This window comes from Mauremys mutica, unplaced genomic scaffold (genome assembly GCF_020497125.1).
Source record: "Mauremys mutica isolate MM-2020 ecotype Southern unplaced genomic scaffold, ASM2049712v1 000298F_np12_obj, whole genome shotgun sequence".
NCBI lineage: Eukaryota > Metazoa > Chordata > Testudines > Geoemydidae > Mauremys > Mauremys mutica.
The window spans coordinates 646,365-663,567 of record NW_025422903.1 but is presented as its reverse complement, the minus strand read 5'-3'; the positions used below and the strand labels follow the sequence as shown (position 1 = coordinate 663,567).

The window sequence follows — 17,203 nt, the reverse complement described above, 5'->3', positions numbered from 1 at the left end:
CATACCACGAGAACTGATACACACAGACACAGACAATTGCACACACACCACAACAGCTGACATGCACATACACACACAATGAGACACACACGATGACAACCGATACCCACAAAAAGCTACACAATCACACCATGGCAACTGATACGCAGAGATGCACAATCACACACACACCCGCCCCCCACAACAATCAATACACACACAGGGAGAGACGATCACACAACCGCCAACAAACCTGACACACACACACAACCTTCCACGCACAACGATGACTGACAGACACGCACACTCACACAGCGACAACTCGCACACACAAACCCACGAACCACTAGTGACGGAGACACACTCGTCGGAGACACTGGCAGACTCACAAACGCACCCACACAGCCGGAGCAGGGGGCTCGGCCCGAGGGGCTCACGGGTGGGACCCCCGAAAATCCACGTGCGCCCCAGGTGACCCCAGTCAGAACCCGGGGGGGCCTCTGACCCCCCAGGGCCGGGGCAAGTCCGGGTCTGGTAAGAGCAACCCCTGCTGGCCAACCCTGGAACTGCACCCACGACTGTTCCCCGCACAGATCTAGGGGCCCCAGCGGGTGGGGAGTGAGGGGCCCTGGCAGGGCTGGGGGAGGGCAGGACAGGGCTGGCAGGGGCGGCAGGTCGGGACTGAGGGGCACCAACAGGGCTGAGATGGGATGTGGGGGGGATCCCAGGGTTGGGCGAGCAGGGGGCTGCGGGTCGGGAGTGAGGGGCACCAGCAGAGCTGGGAGGGGGGAGCCCAGGTTGGGGTGAGGGGCACCGGCAGAGTTTGGGGGGGCTGGGTTGGGAGTGAGAGGCGCGGGGGGGAGCCCAGGGCTGGGCGAGCAGGGGGCTGCGGGTCGGGAGTGTGGGGCACCAACTGTTCGTGTGTCAAATGCCCCCCTGGCACCCCCCCGGGCTGGGGGGTGTTTCCCGACGTGACGTCATTTCCCTTGGCGGCCCCCCCCCTCCAGCCAGGGATGAGGCAATAACTCTCCGGCCGGGTGTTTATCGGCCGCGATCGGGGCTCGGGGGGTCCCGCACCAGAGCCAGCAGCCGCCCGCAGCCCCGCCCGAGGCCCAGCGCCCCCCCGGGGCAGGACCCGTCCAGCCGGGAGCCCCGCTCGCCCCCCCGGGCCGGGAGCCCTGCGGGGGGGGGGGGGAGGATGTCGCATGGGGCGGGGCAGGGGGCCCGGGATTCCGACCCCCAGCGGGGCCCCCCGACCGTCTACGTCCTGCTAGAGGGACCCCGCACGGCCGAGGCCGTCCAGGTGCTGAGGTGAGGGGGGCAGAGACCCCCGGGACCCCCTGTCTGCTGGAGTCCCCCTTCCCCCACGGACCCCCCTTCCCCTCTGGGGTCCCCTCCCCCCCTCCTTCCGTACCCCTCCAGCATCTGCTCCCCACTTCCGCCAGCCACTCACCCCCCGGCCCCAGCTCCTGCCCCAAACGGCCCAGTCCGCCCCCCCCAGCCCCAATTTCTAGGGAACAGACCCCGCCACAGACACACATGTCACTAGATTCCCCCTCGGTCTCCACCTCCAGGGGGCTGCGGGTCGGGAGTGAGGGGCACCGGCAGAGCTGCGGGGGGGGGGCAGGGGGCTGCGGGTCGGGAGTGAGGGGCACCGGCAGAGCTGGGGGGCAGGGGGCTGCGGGTCGGGAGTGAGGGGCACCGGCAGAACTGGGGGGGGCAGGGGGCTGCGGGTCGGGAGTGAGGGGCACCGGCAGAGCTGGCGGGGGGGCAGGGGGCTGCGGGTCGGGAGTGAGGGGCACCGGCAGAACTGGGGGGGGACAGGGGGCTGCGGGTCGGGAGTGAGGGGCACCGGCAGAGCTGGGGGGGGCAGCCCTGGCTGGTGCCCGGGGACGTGGCGGGGTCTCAGTGCCCCTGGCACCGTCTGAGCACCAGGGGTTGCTGCTGGCATGAGAGCATCTGTCCAGGGGGGGGCCTTGGTCGCTGGCTGCATTTGGAGCTAGGAGTGGGGCCTAGTGGTTAGAGCAGGGGGGGTGGAGCCAGGACTCCTGGGTTCTCTCCCCGCTCACGGGTTTGCTGTAACAGAGCCCCCCTCCCCCAACCCTGCTCTATGGACATTTCTGGCCCCTCCTGACCCAGACCCCCGGGCTCCAGGGTTTGGTTAATGATCCCTAGAGGCTGGAGCCGGCGAGGGGGCCACAAGGGGACTAGTCACTGAAGGTCACTCAGCGAGTTGGGGGGAGGCCTGGAACCAGACCCCCCGCTCTAACCACCAGCCCTCACTTCCCTCCCAGAGCTGGGGAGAGAACCCAGGAGTCCTGGCTCCCAGTCCCCCCAGCTCTAACCACTAGACCTCACTCCCCTCCCAGAGCCGGGAGAGAACCCAGGAGTCCTGTCTCCCAGCCCCCCCAGCTCTAACCACTAGACCTCACTCCCCTCCCAGAGCCGGGGAGAGAACCCAGGAGTCCTGGCTCCCAGTCCCCCCTGCTCTAACCACCAGCCCTCACTTCCCTCCCAGAGCTGGGGAGAGAACCCAGGAGTCCTGTCTCCCAGCCCCCCCAGCTCTAACCACTAGACCTCACTCCCCTTCCAGATCTGGGGAGAGAACCCAGGAGTCCTGGCTCCCAGCCCCCCCTGCTCTAACCACTAGACCCCACTCCCCTCCCAGAGCCGGGGGGAGACCCCAGACACTCTGCTGGGGGGGGGGGGAGTGCAGTGGAAAAGGTTGTTGCGGGGGGGGGGGGAGCGGTTAGATTTCAGACAAAGCTCCAATGAAGGGGAGGGCGGGAACTTCACCTTCCAGGAGAACCGGGACCAACACCCGGGGGGAGCCCCCTGACCCCTCCCAAGGCAGCCTGGAGCTGAGCTGACCCCCCCCCCCCGTCTCTGTCACTTCCCCTCCAGCTGCTGAGTCCGCGTCTTTCCCGGCCATTCAATTTCCTTCCGCCACTGGGAAGCCCAGTCCTCCCCCACGCCCCCATCTGCTGGTGCCCCTCACTCCCGACCTGCAGCCCCCTGCACCATGTCATATTGACAGCAGAAGCGGGTGTAACTCCCATCATTGCAATTTCCAGGTGTGTGTGTTGGGGGGGGTATTTTACCCCCCAAAGGAAACTCCCAAAACCCTTTGGACTCCATCCCCAGCTGGGGTGTTTTGGGGCTTGAGATGGGGGTGGGGAGGGGCAGGGTGTCTGCAGAGACCCCTCCAAAGGTCTGTGTATGTATCTGGGGTCAAGACATCCCCCCCTCAATTCCACCCCCCCCCATAAAAATTGCTCCAGCACCCCTGGATAGAACCCAGGAGTCCTGGCTCCCAGCCCCCTGCCCCCACCAGACCCCACTCCCCTAGCCAGGGAGAGAACCCAGGAGTCCTGGCTCCGAGCCCCACCCTTCCGACCACTACACCCCACTCCCCTTCCAGCGCCGGGGAGAGAACCCAGGAGTCCTGACTCCTATCCCCCCCTGCTCTAACCACTAGCCCCCATGTCCCCCACAGATCACCCCAGTATCTGCTCCCCTTGGGCCGCAGGCCAGGAACCACATTCTGGGCCCAAGAGGGGTGGGGTGGGGGGGTTGTGTGTTTGTCAGGGTGGCTGTGTATACTGGTGGTATGTGTGTTGGGGAGGTTGTTTATGAGGTTGTGTATTGTGTTGTGGGGTCTGTTGGGGGATGGTAGGTTGTGTGTTTGGGTGGGGTGGGTAGTGGGGGTTGCGTCTGGGGTTGTGTGTTGTGGCTGTGTATTGTGGTGGTGTGTGTGTAGTAGAGGTTGCATCTGGGGTTGTGTGTTCTGAGGTGGGGTGTGTTGGGGGATGGGGGGTTGTGATGCGTTCCCATGATGGTTAACCCTGCTCCCCCCATCTGCGTTGGGGACACCCCCCCATAGCTGCCATTTCAGGGTCCCCACAACCCCATCACCTTGGGTCTCCCTCTCTGGGTCAATCTCAAACCAGGAAGTGTCCCCCCCACCCCGGTGTGTCTGGGGGGTTACCCCTGCCTCCTACCCGTTGTCACCCTAGGGCCTGGTGCAAGAATGGGCAGGGGGTGGGGAGGCGTCTAGTGGCGGGGACCAGCCACTGGGGGGCGCTCGCGAGTCCCTCATGACAATGATGCCCATGGCCAATGCCCATGGCCAACGCCCAAGGCCAACTCTTGTCTACCGGGGAGGCACGAGGGGGCGGGGAGAGGATGCGCCATGAGAAATTTGCACGAGCGCCGTGCACGAGGATTCACGCTCGCCCTGTCTCCCCCACCCTCCCCCAGCCTCGAGTCTTTGCTCCCCGAGTCGGGCATCGTCGCGGACATTGACTTAGAGAACGTCTTCTCCTTGGCCGGGGACAACTTCTACGAGCTGAAAAGCCAGCCCATCTCCGGGAGGTAAGGCGGCCATCTTTGGGGCGGCTCTTAGTAGGGCCCCTCTCCTGTCACCCCACATCCCGCAAACCCCATGGGGATGCAAGGACCCCAATGCCAGATGGCGGCTGGGGGGCAGGGGGCCATTCCCTGGGGCAGCCTCCCACCCCAGGCTCTGACCGCCAGGGGGCGGAGAAGGGGAGTGAGGGAGCAAAGGGCCCCCTCACCCCAATTTTAAAAGTCCCCACCCCCAAATTGGCCCCAGCGCCCCCATGGACTAAATCCAAGATGGCCGCCTTTAGTCGTCTTCGATATTTGCCGGTGGACAATGGGGGTGGGAGGGGGCATGGACAGGGAGCAGGAAATGGGGGGGGGCGTACAGGGACGGGTGGGGGGAGGATTTGGGGGGCTGGGGAGGATTTGGGGGGCTGTACGGGGGGAGGGGCAGGATTCTGCACATGGCCCCCCCCATGTCTCTAACCCTGTCTGTCTCTCCCAGCCCCCCGGCCGCCCCCCTGCAGCCGCCGGCCCCCCCAGCCCCAGGGGACCCCCCCGGCCCCAGCATGTCGTCGTCGCGGGTGCTGCTGCGGCAGCAGCTGATGCGGGCGCAGACCCAGGAGCAGGAGCGGCGGGAGCAGCAGCAGGCGGCCCAGTTCCTGCCCCCCAACTCCGCGCCCCCCACTCCGGCCATCTCCGTCAGCAGCCCCCTGCCCCGCCCCTCCGCCCAGGTCCCGGTGGAGGTGCTGAAGGTGAGAGCCCGGGGCCCTGCGGGGAATGGGGTGGGGAATGGGGCCTGTCCCCTCTACGGGGCGCCGGCTCCCATCAGCCCCATGGCGGGGACTGCCCGGCTCAGGGGGGCGGGAATGGGGCAGGGGCCTGTCCCCTCTGGGGGGTGCCGGCTCCCATCAGCCCCATGGCGGGGACTGCCTGGCTCGGGGGGCGGGAATGGGGCAGGGGCCTGTCCCCTCTAGGGGGCACCGGCTCCCACCCGGCCCCAGGGCGGGGACTGGCTGGCTCAGGGGGGTGGGGAATGGGGCAGGGGTCTGTCCCCTCTAGGGGGCGCCGGCTCCCACCCGGCCCCAGGGCAGGGACTGGCTGGCTCAGGGGGGCGGGGAATGGGGCAGGGGCCTGTCCCCTCTAGGGGGCACTGGCTCCCACCTGGCCCCAGGGCGGGGACTGGCTGGCTCAGGGGGGTGGGGAATGGGGCAGGGGCCTGTCCCCTCATAAGAACATAACATAAGAACATAAGAAAGGCCGTACCGGGTCAGACCAAAGGTCCATCTAGCCCAGTATCTGTCCACCGACAGTGGCCAATGCCAGGTGCCCCAGAGGGAGTGAACCTAACAGGCAATGATCAAGTGATCTCTCTCCTGCCATCCATCTCCATCCTCTGACGAACAGAGGCTAGGGACACCATTCCTTACCCAGCCTGGCTAATAGCCATTTATGGACTTAGCCACCATGAATTTATCCAGTCCCCTTTTAAACATTGTTATAGTCCCAGCCTTCACAAACTCCTCAGGTAAGGAGTTCCACAAGTTGACTGTGCGCTGCGTGAAGAAGAACTTCCTTTTATTTGTTTTAAACCTGCTGCCTATTAATTTCATTTGGTGACCCCTAGTTCTTGTATTATGGGAATAAGTAAATAACTTTTCCTTATCCACTTTCTCAACATCACTCATGATTTTATAGACCTCTATCCTATCCCCCCTTAGTCTTCTCTTTTCCAAACTGAAGAGTCCTAGCCTCTTGAATCTTTCCTCGTATGGGACCCTCTCCAAACCCCTAATCATTTTAGTTGCCCTTTTCTGAACCTTTTCTAGTGCTAGAATATCTTTTTTGAGGTGAGGAGACCACATCTGTACACAGTATTCGAGATGTGGGCGTACCATGGATTTATATAAGGGCAATAATATATTCTCAGTCTTATTCTCTATCCCCTTTTTAATGATTCCTAACATCCAGTTTGCTTTTTTGACCGCCTCTGCACACTGCGTGGACATCTTCAGAGAACTATCCACGATAACTCCAAGATCTTTTTCCTGACTCGTTGTAGCTAAATTAGCCCCCATCATGTTGTATGTATAGTTGGGGTTATTTTTTCCAATGTGCATTACTTTACATTTATCCACATTAAATTTCATTTGCCATTTTGTTGCCCAATCACTTAGTTTTGTGAGATCTTTTTGAAGTTCTTCACAATCTGCTTTGGTCTTAACTATCTTGAGTAGTTTAGTATCATCTCCAGGGGGCCCCAGCTGGCATTCAGGGGCTGGCCGGCTGGGAAGGGGGGGGCAGGGGGGACTCACCCCTAACGGCCCCTGTTCTGCCCCCCCAGGTCCAGACCCACCTGGAGAACCCGACTCGGTACCACATCCAGGCGGCCCAGCGGCAGCAGGTCAAGCAATACCTCTCCACCACCATGGGCAACAAGCTGGCCGCCCAGGCCGTGGCCGGCTCCAGCCCCGGGGCCCCCGCCCGCTCCCCCCAGGCTGCCTCGGCCCCCGAGCCCCACAGCCTGCCCCCCCGGCAGCAGCCCGCCTCGGGCCCCGGCAGCGCCCCCAACAGCCCCATGGCCATGCTGCACATCGGCTCCAACTCGGAGAAGGAGGTGAGTGGGGTCCCCCCCTCCGCCCTGAATCCCTGCTCCCCATCCAGCCCCTCTGCTCCCCCATTCCCCCCCAAACTCCCTCCCCCCTCCGGGCCCCCATTCCCCCAGCCCCCTTCCCTTCCCCACTCTGTGCCCCTGCCCCAAATCCCTGCTCCCCATCCAGCCCCTCTCCCGCCTCTCCCAACCTACCCCGCTCCCTGCACGCTGCGGGGGGACGGGGGACAGGGACACCCACTTTCCCGTCTACCCCGGGAAACATATCTAATGACCCCTCCCTCCCCAGATCGATGATGTCATCGATGAGATCATCAGCCTGGAGTCCAGCTACAATGACGAGATGCTGAACTACATGTCCGTGGACGGGGGGCTGCAGCTGCCCAGCACGGTAATGGGGGGCAGGGTCGGGGGGGGCCCCTCGCAGATCGCAGCTGGGGTGGTAGGACAGGGAACGCCGTCCCTTTAAGGGTGACTGGGAGGTGGTGGCTGGCTTGTACTCTGCGCCTTTAAGGGCAACCAAGCGCGCTGCCCCTTTAACCCTGGCTAAGTGTGGCGGCTGCCTGAGCCTCCGCCCCTTTAAGGCGGACAGGGGTGGGTTTGGACTCTGCCCCTTTAAGGCCGACTGGGGGTGGCGGCCAACTGAGGCTCCACCCCTTTAAGGGCGCCTGGGTGGGCGGGACCATCCCTGCCAAGATGGGCCATTGCCCCTGTAAGGCGCCGCCCCTTTAAGGCATCCTGCAAGGTAGTGGCCAGGCCAGACAGCGCCCCCATAGGCCAGGAGGCGTCACTGCCCCACCATGAATTTTAACCCCTTGTCTCCTGCGCAGCTGCCGGTGGCCGGGAACCTGCTGGAGATTTATAGCAGCCCGGGGCTCCCGGACCCAACCGTCCCGGTCAGCAACTCCTGCCCCGCCGACCTGCCCAACATCAAGACAGAGATGTCAGGTACCCAATGCTGGGAAGTGGCGGTGGGGGGGGGGGCATGGCAGGGGGCACTCTCCCCCCCCCTTCCCCAGTGGTTGGTGCTGTGTCTTTCCAGACCCCCGTCCGTCTGTCCCGCTGATACACTCCCTTCTTCCCTGGTTACAGAGAATGAAGCCAAAGCGCTGATGAAGGAGAGGCAGAAGAAAGACAATCACAACCTGAGTGAGTGTCCCCCCCGCAGTGGGTAGAGTCTTCTTGAGGGGCTGCAGTTGGGGGGGGCATGGATATTTGAGGGGGGAAGTCACAGGACCCCCCCTCCCATTACACCCAAGAGGGGAGGTGGGTCACACTGGAATGAGAAATCGCGCTGACGTTGGCCAGGGGAACTCCCAGCCACATGACGCAGATGAAGAGATTTAGGGATCCCTGGATGTTAATCGTGGAGGGGTGAGTGGCAGGAATTGGGGGCTGGACGATGGGTGGGGGGGACCCCGGGCTGGCTGGGCCCAAGGCATCTGAGCCGCAATTTCTCCCTCTGCAGTTGAAAGACGCAGACGCTTCAACATCAACGACCGAATCAAGGAGCTGGGAACCCTCATTCCCAAATCCAATGACCCGTAAGTGTGTGTGGGACAGGGGTGGGTGGGGGTGGGGGCCCGGCCCCCCCTGCTCTAACCACTAGACCCCACTCCCCTCCCAGAGCCAGGGAGAGAACCCAGGAGTCCTGGCTCCCAGCCCCTCTGCTCCTTTTCTGCCCCCAGGGAGATGCGCTGGAACAAAGGAACGATCCTGAAGGCCTCCGTGGATTACATCCGCAAGCTGCAGAAGGAGCAGCAGCGCGCTCCAAGGAGATGGAGCTGAGACAGCGCAAGCTGGAGCAAGCGAACCGCAGCCTGCAGCTCCGGGTGCAGGTCAGCCAGGGGGCGCTGTGGGGCTGGGCAGGGGGTGCCCTCCCCTGGCAGGTGGGGCTGGGCGCTCTGGGGGTGCTGTGCTGCAGGGGGCTCTGTGGGGCTGGGCAAGGGGTGCTCTCCCCTGGCAGGTGGGGCTGGGCAGGGGGTGCCCTCCCCTGGCAGGCGGGGCCAGGCACTGGGGGGGGCACAATGAGGGTGGGGAGTGGGGTGGATCAGTGGGGGGCTCAGCAGGGGGCGGTCTGCCAACCACCCCTTTTCTCCCCCTGCAGGAACTGGAGATGCAAGCCCAGCTGCACGGCTTGCCCCTCACCTCGCCGGCAGGGCTACTGCCCCTGGGGGGCTCTGGGGAGGGTGCCAAGCCGGAGGGCCCCGGACCCCCTCCATTCCTGGGGGGCCCCTCCTGCGCCCCGGCTCCCGCTTCTTCCGCCACCTGCCTCCTGGACCTGGCCTTCCCCTCGGAGGAGCTGGGGGACGCCGGGCTGGGCTTCCCCCTGGGGCTGGGGGTTGATGGGGGCCTGGAGGACATTCTCATGGAGGACGGGGGGCCCCTGTCGCCCCTGGGGGCCTCCGACCCCCTGCTCTCGTCCCTCTCCCCCGGCGCCTCCAAAGGCTCCAGCCGCCGCAGCAGCTTCAGCATGGAGGAGGATTCCTGATCCTGGTCCCGCCCCTCTGGGGTGGGAGGAGCCAGGGGAGCCACACCTCTAATCCCATCGGGCTCCACCCCCTGGCTGTCTTCAGGCTCCGCCCCCCTCTTTTATAGGCTCCGCAAGCTCCTCCCTTTCTCTCCACTTTCGCTCCATGGGCTGCGCCCCAGGCTCGTAAGCCCCTCCCTCTCAGCTCAAGCTCCACCCCATTGTATAGGCCCTGCCCCAGCTGTCTGTGCACAGCGCCAGAGTTCCAAAAGCTCCACCCCCTCCTCAAGCCCCTCCCCATCACATAGGCTCCACCCCTTTCAGCAGCAGGGACTGGGCCTCAGAGTTTCAGACTCTGCCCCTTTTACCCTCCCTCTCCGCCCTGTTGTGTAGGCCCCGCCCCTTGTGTGTTCCCAAGCTCCACCCCTTTTCTAGTCCCCCCCCACATGTGGAAGCCCTGCCCTCTCCAGACCACACCCCTTTTACATAGGCCCCACCTCTTATTTGCAGTCCACACCCCTTTTTGACAGGCTCCGCCCCTTCCTTTCACACTCTTCCCCCTCCCCATTTGTTCTCTTCCTTAATGGATAACGCCCCACATCCCCCTCTCCCCCACGCACACGCCTCCCCTAAACTACCCCTCCCTTCCCCCCCCAACCTTGATTGTGGAGCATCAGGGGACCCCTCCCTGCAGCCTACTTGAGGGTCAGGGGGCCCCGTGGCCTCTCCCTAACAGGCTGTGTATGTGGGGGTGCTTGTGATTGGGGGAGCCCCCAAAAGGAGCTATTCCCCACAGCTGTGTTAATATCGGGGTTCGTCCGAGCCCACACTGTGAACCCAAGAGGGACAAAATTGGGGTGTGGCCATTGGGGGAGGGAGCTGATTGGCCCCCAAACGGCCCCTCCAAACCAGTGGGTGTCAGCTCATTCCCAAGGGGGCTGTCCACCCCAATTTTGGGATGGGGGTGTCCCTATTTCCGGCTTCTTCCAATACATTTCCCCCTTCTTCTGACGGTGTACTCCCAAAATCTGCTTCATGGAGGAGGGCTATGTATGAGGGGTCCCTTGGATAAAACAGGTGTACCCCCAAACTTGTACTCCTGGGGTGTCTAGCTATGGGGTGTCCTCACCCAAATGCACCCCAAAATCTGCTCTACTGAGGGAATAAAAAGAGGTGCTCCTTCAGAAAATGGGGTACAGAGGGAATGAAATAGCTGTAAGCCAAATCCTGCAAACCTTGGGGATCAACTACTAATGGGGTCCTCTCTTTTGGGGGGGGTGCATAAAAATGTCAAACACCCACATTTATCTCCCCCAAATTGGCTGCTATTTTGGGGTGACATTTGGAGGAGTGACTCACGGGCTCTAACCTTCCATGGCCCCCCAAAAGTGTGGCACCCCAAAAACACACACGAGCAGGGGGAGTCACTGTTGAGTCCTGTCCTTTCCATAGCCCCATTGTGTATATGTCCCCTAAATAAGGGTGAGAGTGTTTTTGGGGGGTCTATGTCTTGTGGGGGACTCATGCAGATTTTGGAGGGACACGGTGGGAGGGAATTTTTTTAAATGCTTTTATTTTATACAAATCCTATTTTTTTTAAGAGAAAATTATAACCCTTTCCTGGCCCATACAAATCTGGGGTTCAGGGGATTCTCATTTGCCTTTCCATACTCCCTGCCCAGCCCACCACCACCAACCCCCACAGGCATGAAGGATCCCCCTTAATTTCCCCTCTAGGGGGCATCAGCTCCCCTCCAGCCCCAGTGCAGTGGGCTGGCTGGCTCAGGGGGGCAGGAAATGGGGCATGGGGCCTGTCCCCTCTAGGGGGCACCAGCTCCCATCTGGCCCCAGGGTAGGGCACTGGCTGGCTCAGGGGAGTGGGAATGGGGCACAGGGCCTGTCCCCTCTAGCGATGGGAAGGGGGGTAGTTTGTGGGGGGATATGGGGGAGGAGAAGGCATGTCTGAAAATAGGAGGGGGAGATTTGGGGGGGTGCTTTGCGTAGCGAAGCTTTGGGGGCTGGGTTGCATGGAGGGAATGAAGGGGAGGTTACAGAAAATGGGGGGCTTGGTTGAAGAAGGGGGGCTGGGGGAGCTATGGCTAGTGGGGTGCAATAAAGGGGACCAGCAGCCTTCTGGTGGGGGGTGAGAGCTCTATTACATTTTGGGGGGGCTGGCTCTACCCCAACTCCCCCCGTACCCCTCTCCCCAGTTTTGTACCGAGACATGGAAATAAATATTCGCTCTGAGATGCTTATAAATAAACCCAGGCTGCCGATGATTTTCTAACACGGCCCCGTATCCAGAGTCTGATTTGGGATGTGTGTGTGGGGGGGTAATGATTCCTTTGCTCTCTGGGGCTTACGGGGGGCGCTGGGGCCATGTTTGTGGGCGCTGGCCGCTGACCCGCAGGCTCCTGCTTCTTTTGCATTGGAAATTGGTGATTCTCCGAGGGCCGGGGCTGGGAGCGACAAGGGTGGCTTGCGGGGAGGGTTGAGCCCGTCGACTTGTCCCCAGCACCTAGACCCATCGAGCTGTGCCCCAGCCCCATTAGCAGGGCAGCCCCCCTCCCCGGGGTTCGGCTCTTCCTCCAGGGTCGGCCACGTGGCCTCTGAGAGGGAGCCCCTGGGGCTCCTGCCCTCCTGCTCGGCCCTGGAGAGTCCGACTGAGCCAGGCATCTGGCGTGAAACGCGGGCACATCTCCAGGGCTGAGGCACCCCCGCCAGGGCTGGCAGGGACGCCCCGGGACCGGCCTGGCAGGGGGACGACCCCTGGGGTGCCGTGGGTGGGGGGTGCGTGGGCACGAGGCAAGGAGCGGGGCAGGCCCAGGGAAGGGAGCTTGGGGCAATGGGGGGGGGGGGGGAGCGGGCCTGGGGGCGATGAGGTGGGACCCTGGGGAGGCAGGAGGGGATGGGTGGATAGAGGATCTGGGGGGGGCAGCACCGTGGCCTCCTCAATTAGCCCGGCTTAACTGGGCGGCCCCAGCCCTGGCCGCTCATTAGCGCGGCAGCCTCATTAATTAGCCCAGGGTTAATTGGGCGGCGTTGATTGGCCCTGGCTGGGTCATGAATCAAGCCTGGCGCTCCCCCCTCCCCCCCTCCCCAGGCACCTGCCTTAATGACCCCACCCCCACCCCGGGCTCTCGTTAATGGGGGGTAATTAGCTAACTGGGGCTGGCTCATCAGTGCTAATGAAGGATTCCAGTAATTGGCCTGGGTGGGTCTGAAGTGGGGGCAGCCAGGGAGACCCCTCCCCGCTCTGTCACTAACTGATCGTTAATTCGGGCTGACCGGGGGTGGCACTAATTGGGATGGGGGAGGGGGCGCTGGAGCCCTTGGAGGACCAAAGGAGGTGACGCTCCCTGGCTGCGTCACTATGGTCACCGCGCTTCCGGTTTGACAAGAGACGCTCTGTCCCTTAAGGCTCCATGGTCGCCACTTCCGGTCTGGCGGGCGACGCTCTCTCTCGCGCGCTTGCTAAATTTCCATGGTCCTCAAGTCACAGCCGTGCTGCTGGCGACGCTCCCCTTTTCCGGCTTGCGCTTCTCCATCTCTATGGTCATAACTTCCGGTTCATAGGAGGGGGGGCGGGGACGGCTATTCCTCGCCCTCCAGCCTCTCTATGATCCTCCGGCCTCTAGGCGCGACTCTCTTCCCCCAGCGGGCCAGGCCCCTCTCTATGGTCCCTACTTCCGGCCGACGCTCTCTCCCTCGCCCTCCCCGGCAACTCTATGCTCCGCCCGTAAAGTCACCCGCGCCTTTAAAGGCCTGGCGGGGGCGGGGGTGTTTTTTGCCCGCCGACAGGCCGAGGCCGGAAGTGGGGGCGGGCCCTGTCGGGGGAGGAGCTTCAGCGCCCGCAGGAGCCGGGGGGAGGGGCTAGAGGGGGAGGGGCTGGAAGGGGATGGAACTGGGGCGGGGCTAGAGGGGGTGGGGGGGGTCTAGAAGGGGCGGGGATGGGAGCTGGGGGAGGGGCTAGAGGGGGTGGGGGAGGGGCTAGAGAGGGGGCTGGAAGGGGATGGAGGGAGTGGGGGTGGAAGGGGCGGGGCTGGGGAGGGGCTAGAGGAGGAGGGGTTCGAAGGTGCTGGGGCGGGGCTAGATGGGTGGGGGAGGGGCTAAAAGGGGATGGAGCGGGGGCGGGGCTAAAGGGGTGGGGGGGCTAGAAGGGGCGGGGCTGGGAGCTGGGGGAGGGGCTAGAGGAGGAGGGGCTGGAAGGGGCGGGGCTAGAAGGGGCGGGGCTGGGAGCTGGGGGAGGTGATAGAGGAGGAGGGCCTGGAAGGTGCGGTGATAGAGGGTGTGGTAGGGGCGAGAAGGGGAGGGGCGGGGAGCTGGGGGAGGAGCGGGAAGGGGCGGGGCGGGGAGCTGGGGGAGGGGCTAGAAGGGGCGGGGCTGGAAGGTGCTGGGGTGGGGCTAGAGGGGTGGGGGAGGGGCTAGAAGGGGCGGGGTGGGGAGCTGGAGGAGGGACTGGAAGGGGATGGAGCTGGGGCGGGGCTGGAAGGGGCAGGGCTGGGGAGGAGCTAGAGGAGGAGGGGCTGGAAGGTGCTGGGGCGGGGCTAGAGGGAGTGGGGAGGGGCTAGAAGGGGCGGGGCTGGGAGCTGGGGGAGGGGCTAGAAGGGCGGGGCTGGGAGCTGGGGAAGGGGCTAGAGGAGGCGGGGCTGGAAGGTGCTGGGGCGGGGCTAGAGGGGTGGGGAGGGGCTAGAAGGGGCGGGGCTGGGGGAGGGGCTAGAGGAGGAGGGGTTGGATGGTGCTGGGGCGGGGCTAGATGGGTGGGGGAGGGGCTAGAAGGGGCGGGGCTGGGGGAGGGGCTAGAGGAGGAGGGGTTGGATGGTGCTGGGGCGGGGCTAGAGGGGTGGGGAGGGGCTAGAAGGGGCGGGGCTGGGGGAGGGGCTAGAGGCATTGTCTGGGGGCGGAGGAGGGGCAGGAGCAGGGGGCGAGGAAGGAGCTGAGCAGGGCAGGGCCCGGTTCCCACAAGTCCATCCCTCTCGGCTGTTCCCAGCGGCTTCTGCAGCCTGGGGCCCGTGGGGAAGAGCTGCTGGCCCCTGAGGCCTGGGGCTGAACCTGGCAAACTCGTGCCCGGCTCATCCCCTCCAGCAGGGGCACCGGCCAACACTGACCCCCAGCGCCTCCCCTCCGCCCCCGCTCTAACCACTAGGCCCCACTCCCCTCCCAGAGCCTGGGAGAGAACCCAGGAGTCCTGGCTCCCAGCCCCCCTTTGCCCCCCCCGCTCTAACCCCTGTTGTGAAAGTTGGGGGGAGTTGAGCCGGGAAGGGGTTAATGAGCTGGGGATGCCTGGCTCTGGGACTGCCCTAACTGGCCGCCTCTGGGGAGGAAGAGGGGCAGGGGGGATAAGCTGTATGGGGGGGGTGAGGTGGGGGTCAGCGGGGGGGTCAGTGTGCGGATGGGGGGAATGAATCTGTGCCCTACCTCCCCGTCTAGCCCCCTGTCACCCCCTGCAGGTGGTGGCAGCGCAGCTCCGGAACAAAGTCCGCAGCCGGCTCCAGAACAGCACCCCACACGCAGGAGCTGTCCAAGGTACCGGTCAGGGCTGGGCTCTGGGGGGCACCGTGCTGTGGGGAGCAGGGCTGGGGGCTGAGAGGAAGGGCCGGGTGCTCAGGGGTGCTGTGCTGTGGGGGGCTGAGCAGGGGGGGCTCTCCCCTGGCAGTCAGGGCTGGGCTCTGGGGGGCACCGTGCTGTGGGGAGCAGGGCTGGGGGCTGAGAGGAAGGGCCGGGTGCTCAGGGGTGCTGTGCTGTGGGGGGCTGAGCAGGGGGGGCTCTCCCCTGGCAGTCAGGCGCTTGTGTGGAGCCAGGACTCTTGGGTTCTCTCCCCAGCTCTGGGGGGAGGGTAAGTGGGATGAAGTGGTTAGAACAGGGGGGACAGGGAGGCAGGAGGGGCGTGGGGGCGGGGGGCTGGGAGCTAGGATGCCTGGGTTCCTGATGCCTGTGTCTGTCTAGGCCAGGCTACGAGATCCCGGAGGAGACCTGGAGAGCCTGGCCTCTAGGGATAGCGGAGGACCTGAGATGCCGGGTTGGCCCGTTACTCAGTGAGGGGGGAATGTGGAAATGACCGAGGTGCCTAATGACGTCTTTGTCTCGGTGGCGAACGGCCGGCTGACGTAGTGAACGCCGGTGAAAACGAGGTAGGATCAGAGGCGAAAACAGAGAAAGAACAAGTTAACCGTTCTTAGACACGTCAGATGTCTTCACGCCACCAGGGCTGATGACATGCCTGCTAGGATCCTCAAGGAGCTGCCTGAGGAGACGGCTGAGCCGCGGGCAACTAGCTCTGAGAAGGCCTGGAAGACGGGAGAGATTCCAGATGACCGGAAAAGGGCAAATCTAGTGGCCAGCTCTAAAAAGGTGAAGAAGGAGAACCCGGGAATTACAGACCAGACAGCGTCACTTCTGTACCCGGAAAGATAATGGAGCAAATCATTAAGCAGTCGAGTTGCAAACGCCTAGAAGATAATGAGGTGATAAGTGACAGTCCCGTGGATCTGTCAAGAACAAATCGTGTCAAACCAACCTGAACCTTTCCCTGTGGACGGGAGGAAGCGGCAGACGTGGTATAGGCTTTAGTAAAGCTTTTGATACTGTCTCGCGTCACCTTCTCCTAAAGGCACTAGGGAAAAGCAACCTAGACGGAGCTACTGTACGGTGGGCACAAAACTGGTTGGAAAACCGTTCCCAGAGGGTAGTTATCAGTGGTTCAGTCAGGCTGGGAGGACATAACGAGTGGGGTCCCGCAGGGATCGGTTCCGGGTCTGGTTCCGTTCAATATCTTCATCGATGATTAGATAACGGCGTGGAGAGTCCACCGATAAAGTGTGCGGACGATACCGAGCTGGGAGCGGTGGCAAGTGCGTTGCAGGACAGGGTTAGAATTTGAAACTGGAGAAATGGTCTGAAGTCAATCGGATGAAATTCAATGAGGGTAAATGCAAAGTGCTCCCCTTCGGAAGGAACCATCAGTCGCACACACGCAATGGCAATGACAGCCTAGGAAGGGGCACTGCGGAAAGGGCCTGGGGGGGGTCACAGTGGATCACAAGCTAAATATGAGTCAACAGTGTGACGCTGTTGCAAAAAAAGCGACCGTCCTTCTGGGCCGTATCAGCAGGAGCGTTGTAAGCAAGACGCGAGCAGTGATTCTTCCGCTCTGCTCCGCGCTGATACGGCCTCAGCCGGAGGATTGTGTCCAGTTCTGGGCGCCACATTTCAGGAAAGACGTGGACAAACCAGAGCAAGGCCAGAGAAGAGCGACAAAAAATGGTGAAAGGGCTCGAAAACATGAGCTAGGAGGGAAGATGGTTTGTTTAGTCTGGAGAAGAGGAGGCTGAGGGGGGACATGGGAACAGTTTTCAAGTACGTAAAAGGTCGTTACAAGGAGGAGGGAGATAAATTGTTCTTCTTAACGTCTGAGGACAGGACAAGAAGCAACGGGCTTAAACTGCAGCAAGGGCGGGTTAGGTTGGACATTAGGGAAAACGTCCTGACTGTCGGGGTGGTGAAACACTGGAATAAATTGCCTGGGGAGGTTGTGGAATCTCCATCATTGGGGATTTTTAAGAGCAGGTTGGACAAACACCTGTCAGGGATGGTCTAGATAATACTTAGTCCTGCCATGAGTGCGGGGGACTGGAGTAGACGACCTCTCGAGGTCCCTTCCCGTTCTATGATTCTTCGATGCAGCTGCCTCTGGGGCAGGGCGGTTAGGAACAGCCGCACATAACACTGCACGGGGACAGCTCCCTCAAACTGCGGGTCCCCAAACTGGGGTTCTGCCCGGACACCTGGGTTCACACCCT

At 63.0% G+C, this 17,203-nt stretch overlaps 1 protein-coding gene across 1 annotated transcript; it reads left to right on the top strand.

The window, feature by feature from the left end:
* Positions 1-1,002: 1,002 nt before the first annotated feature.
* On the top strand, positions 1,003-11,282 carry TFE3 (transcription factor binding to IGHM enhancer 3). Its single transcript, XM_045000418.1, is given in 11 exon segments — positions 1,003-1,290; positions 4,240-4,353; positions 4,829-5,078; positions 6,668-6,940; positions 7,224-7,325; positions 7,765-7,882; positions 8,027-8,083; positions 8,403-8,478; positions 8,623-8,698; positions 8,701-8,772; positions 9,042-11,282. Coding segments are annotated over 11 exon segments (1,635 nt in total). The 5' UTR covers positions 1,003-1,177; the 3' UTR covers positions 9,426-11,282.
* The last annotated feature ends 5,921 nt before the right edge of the window (positions 11,283-17,203 follow it).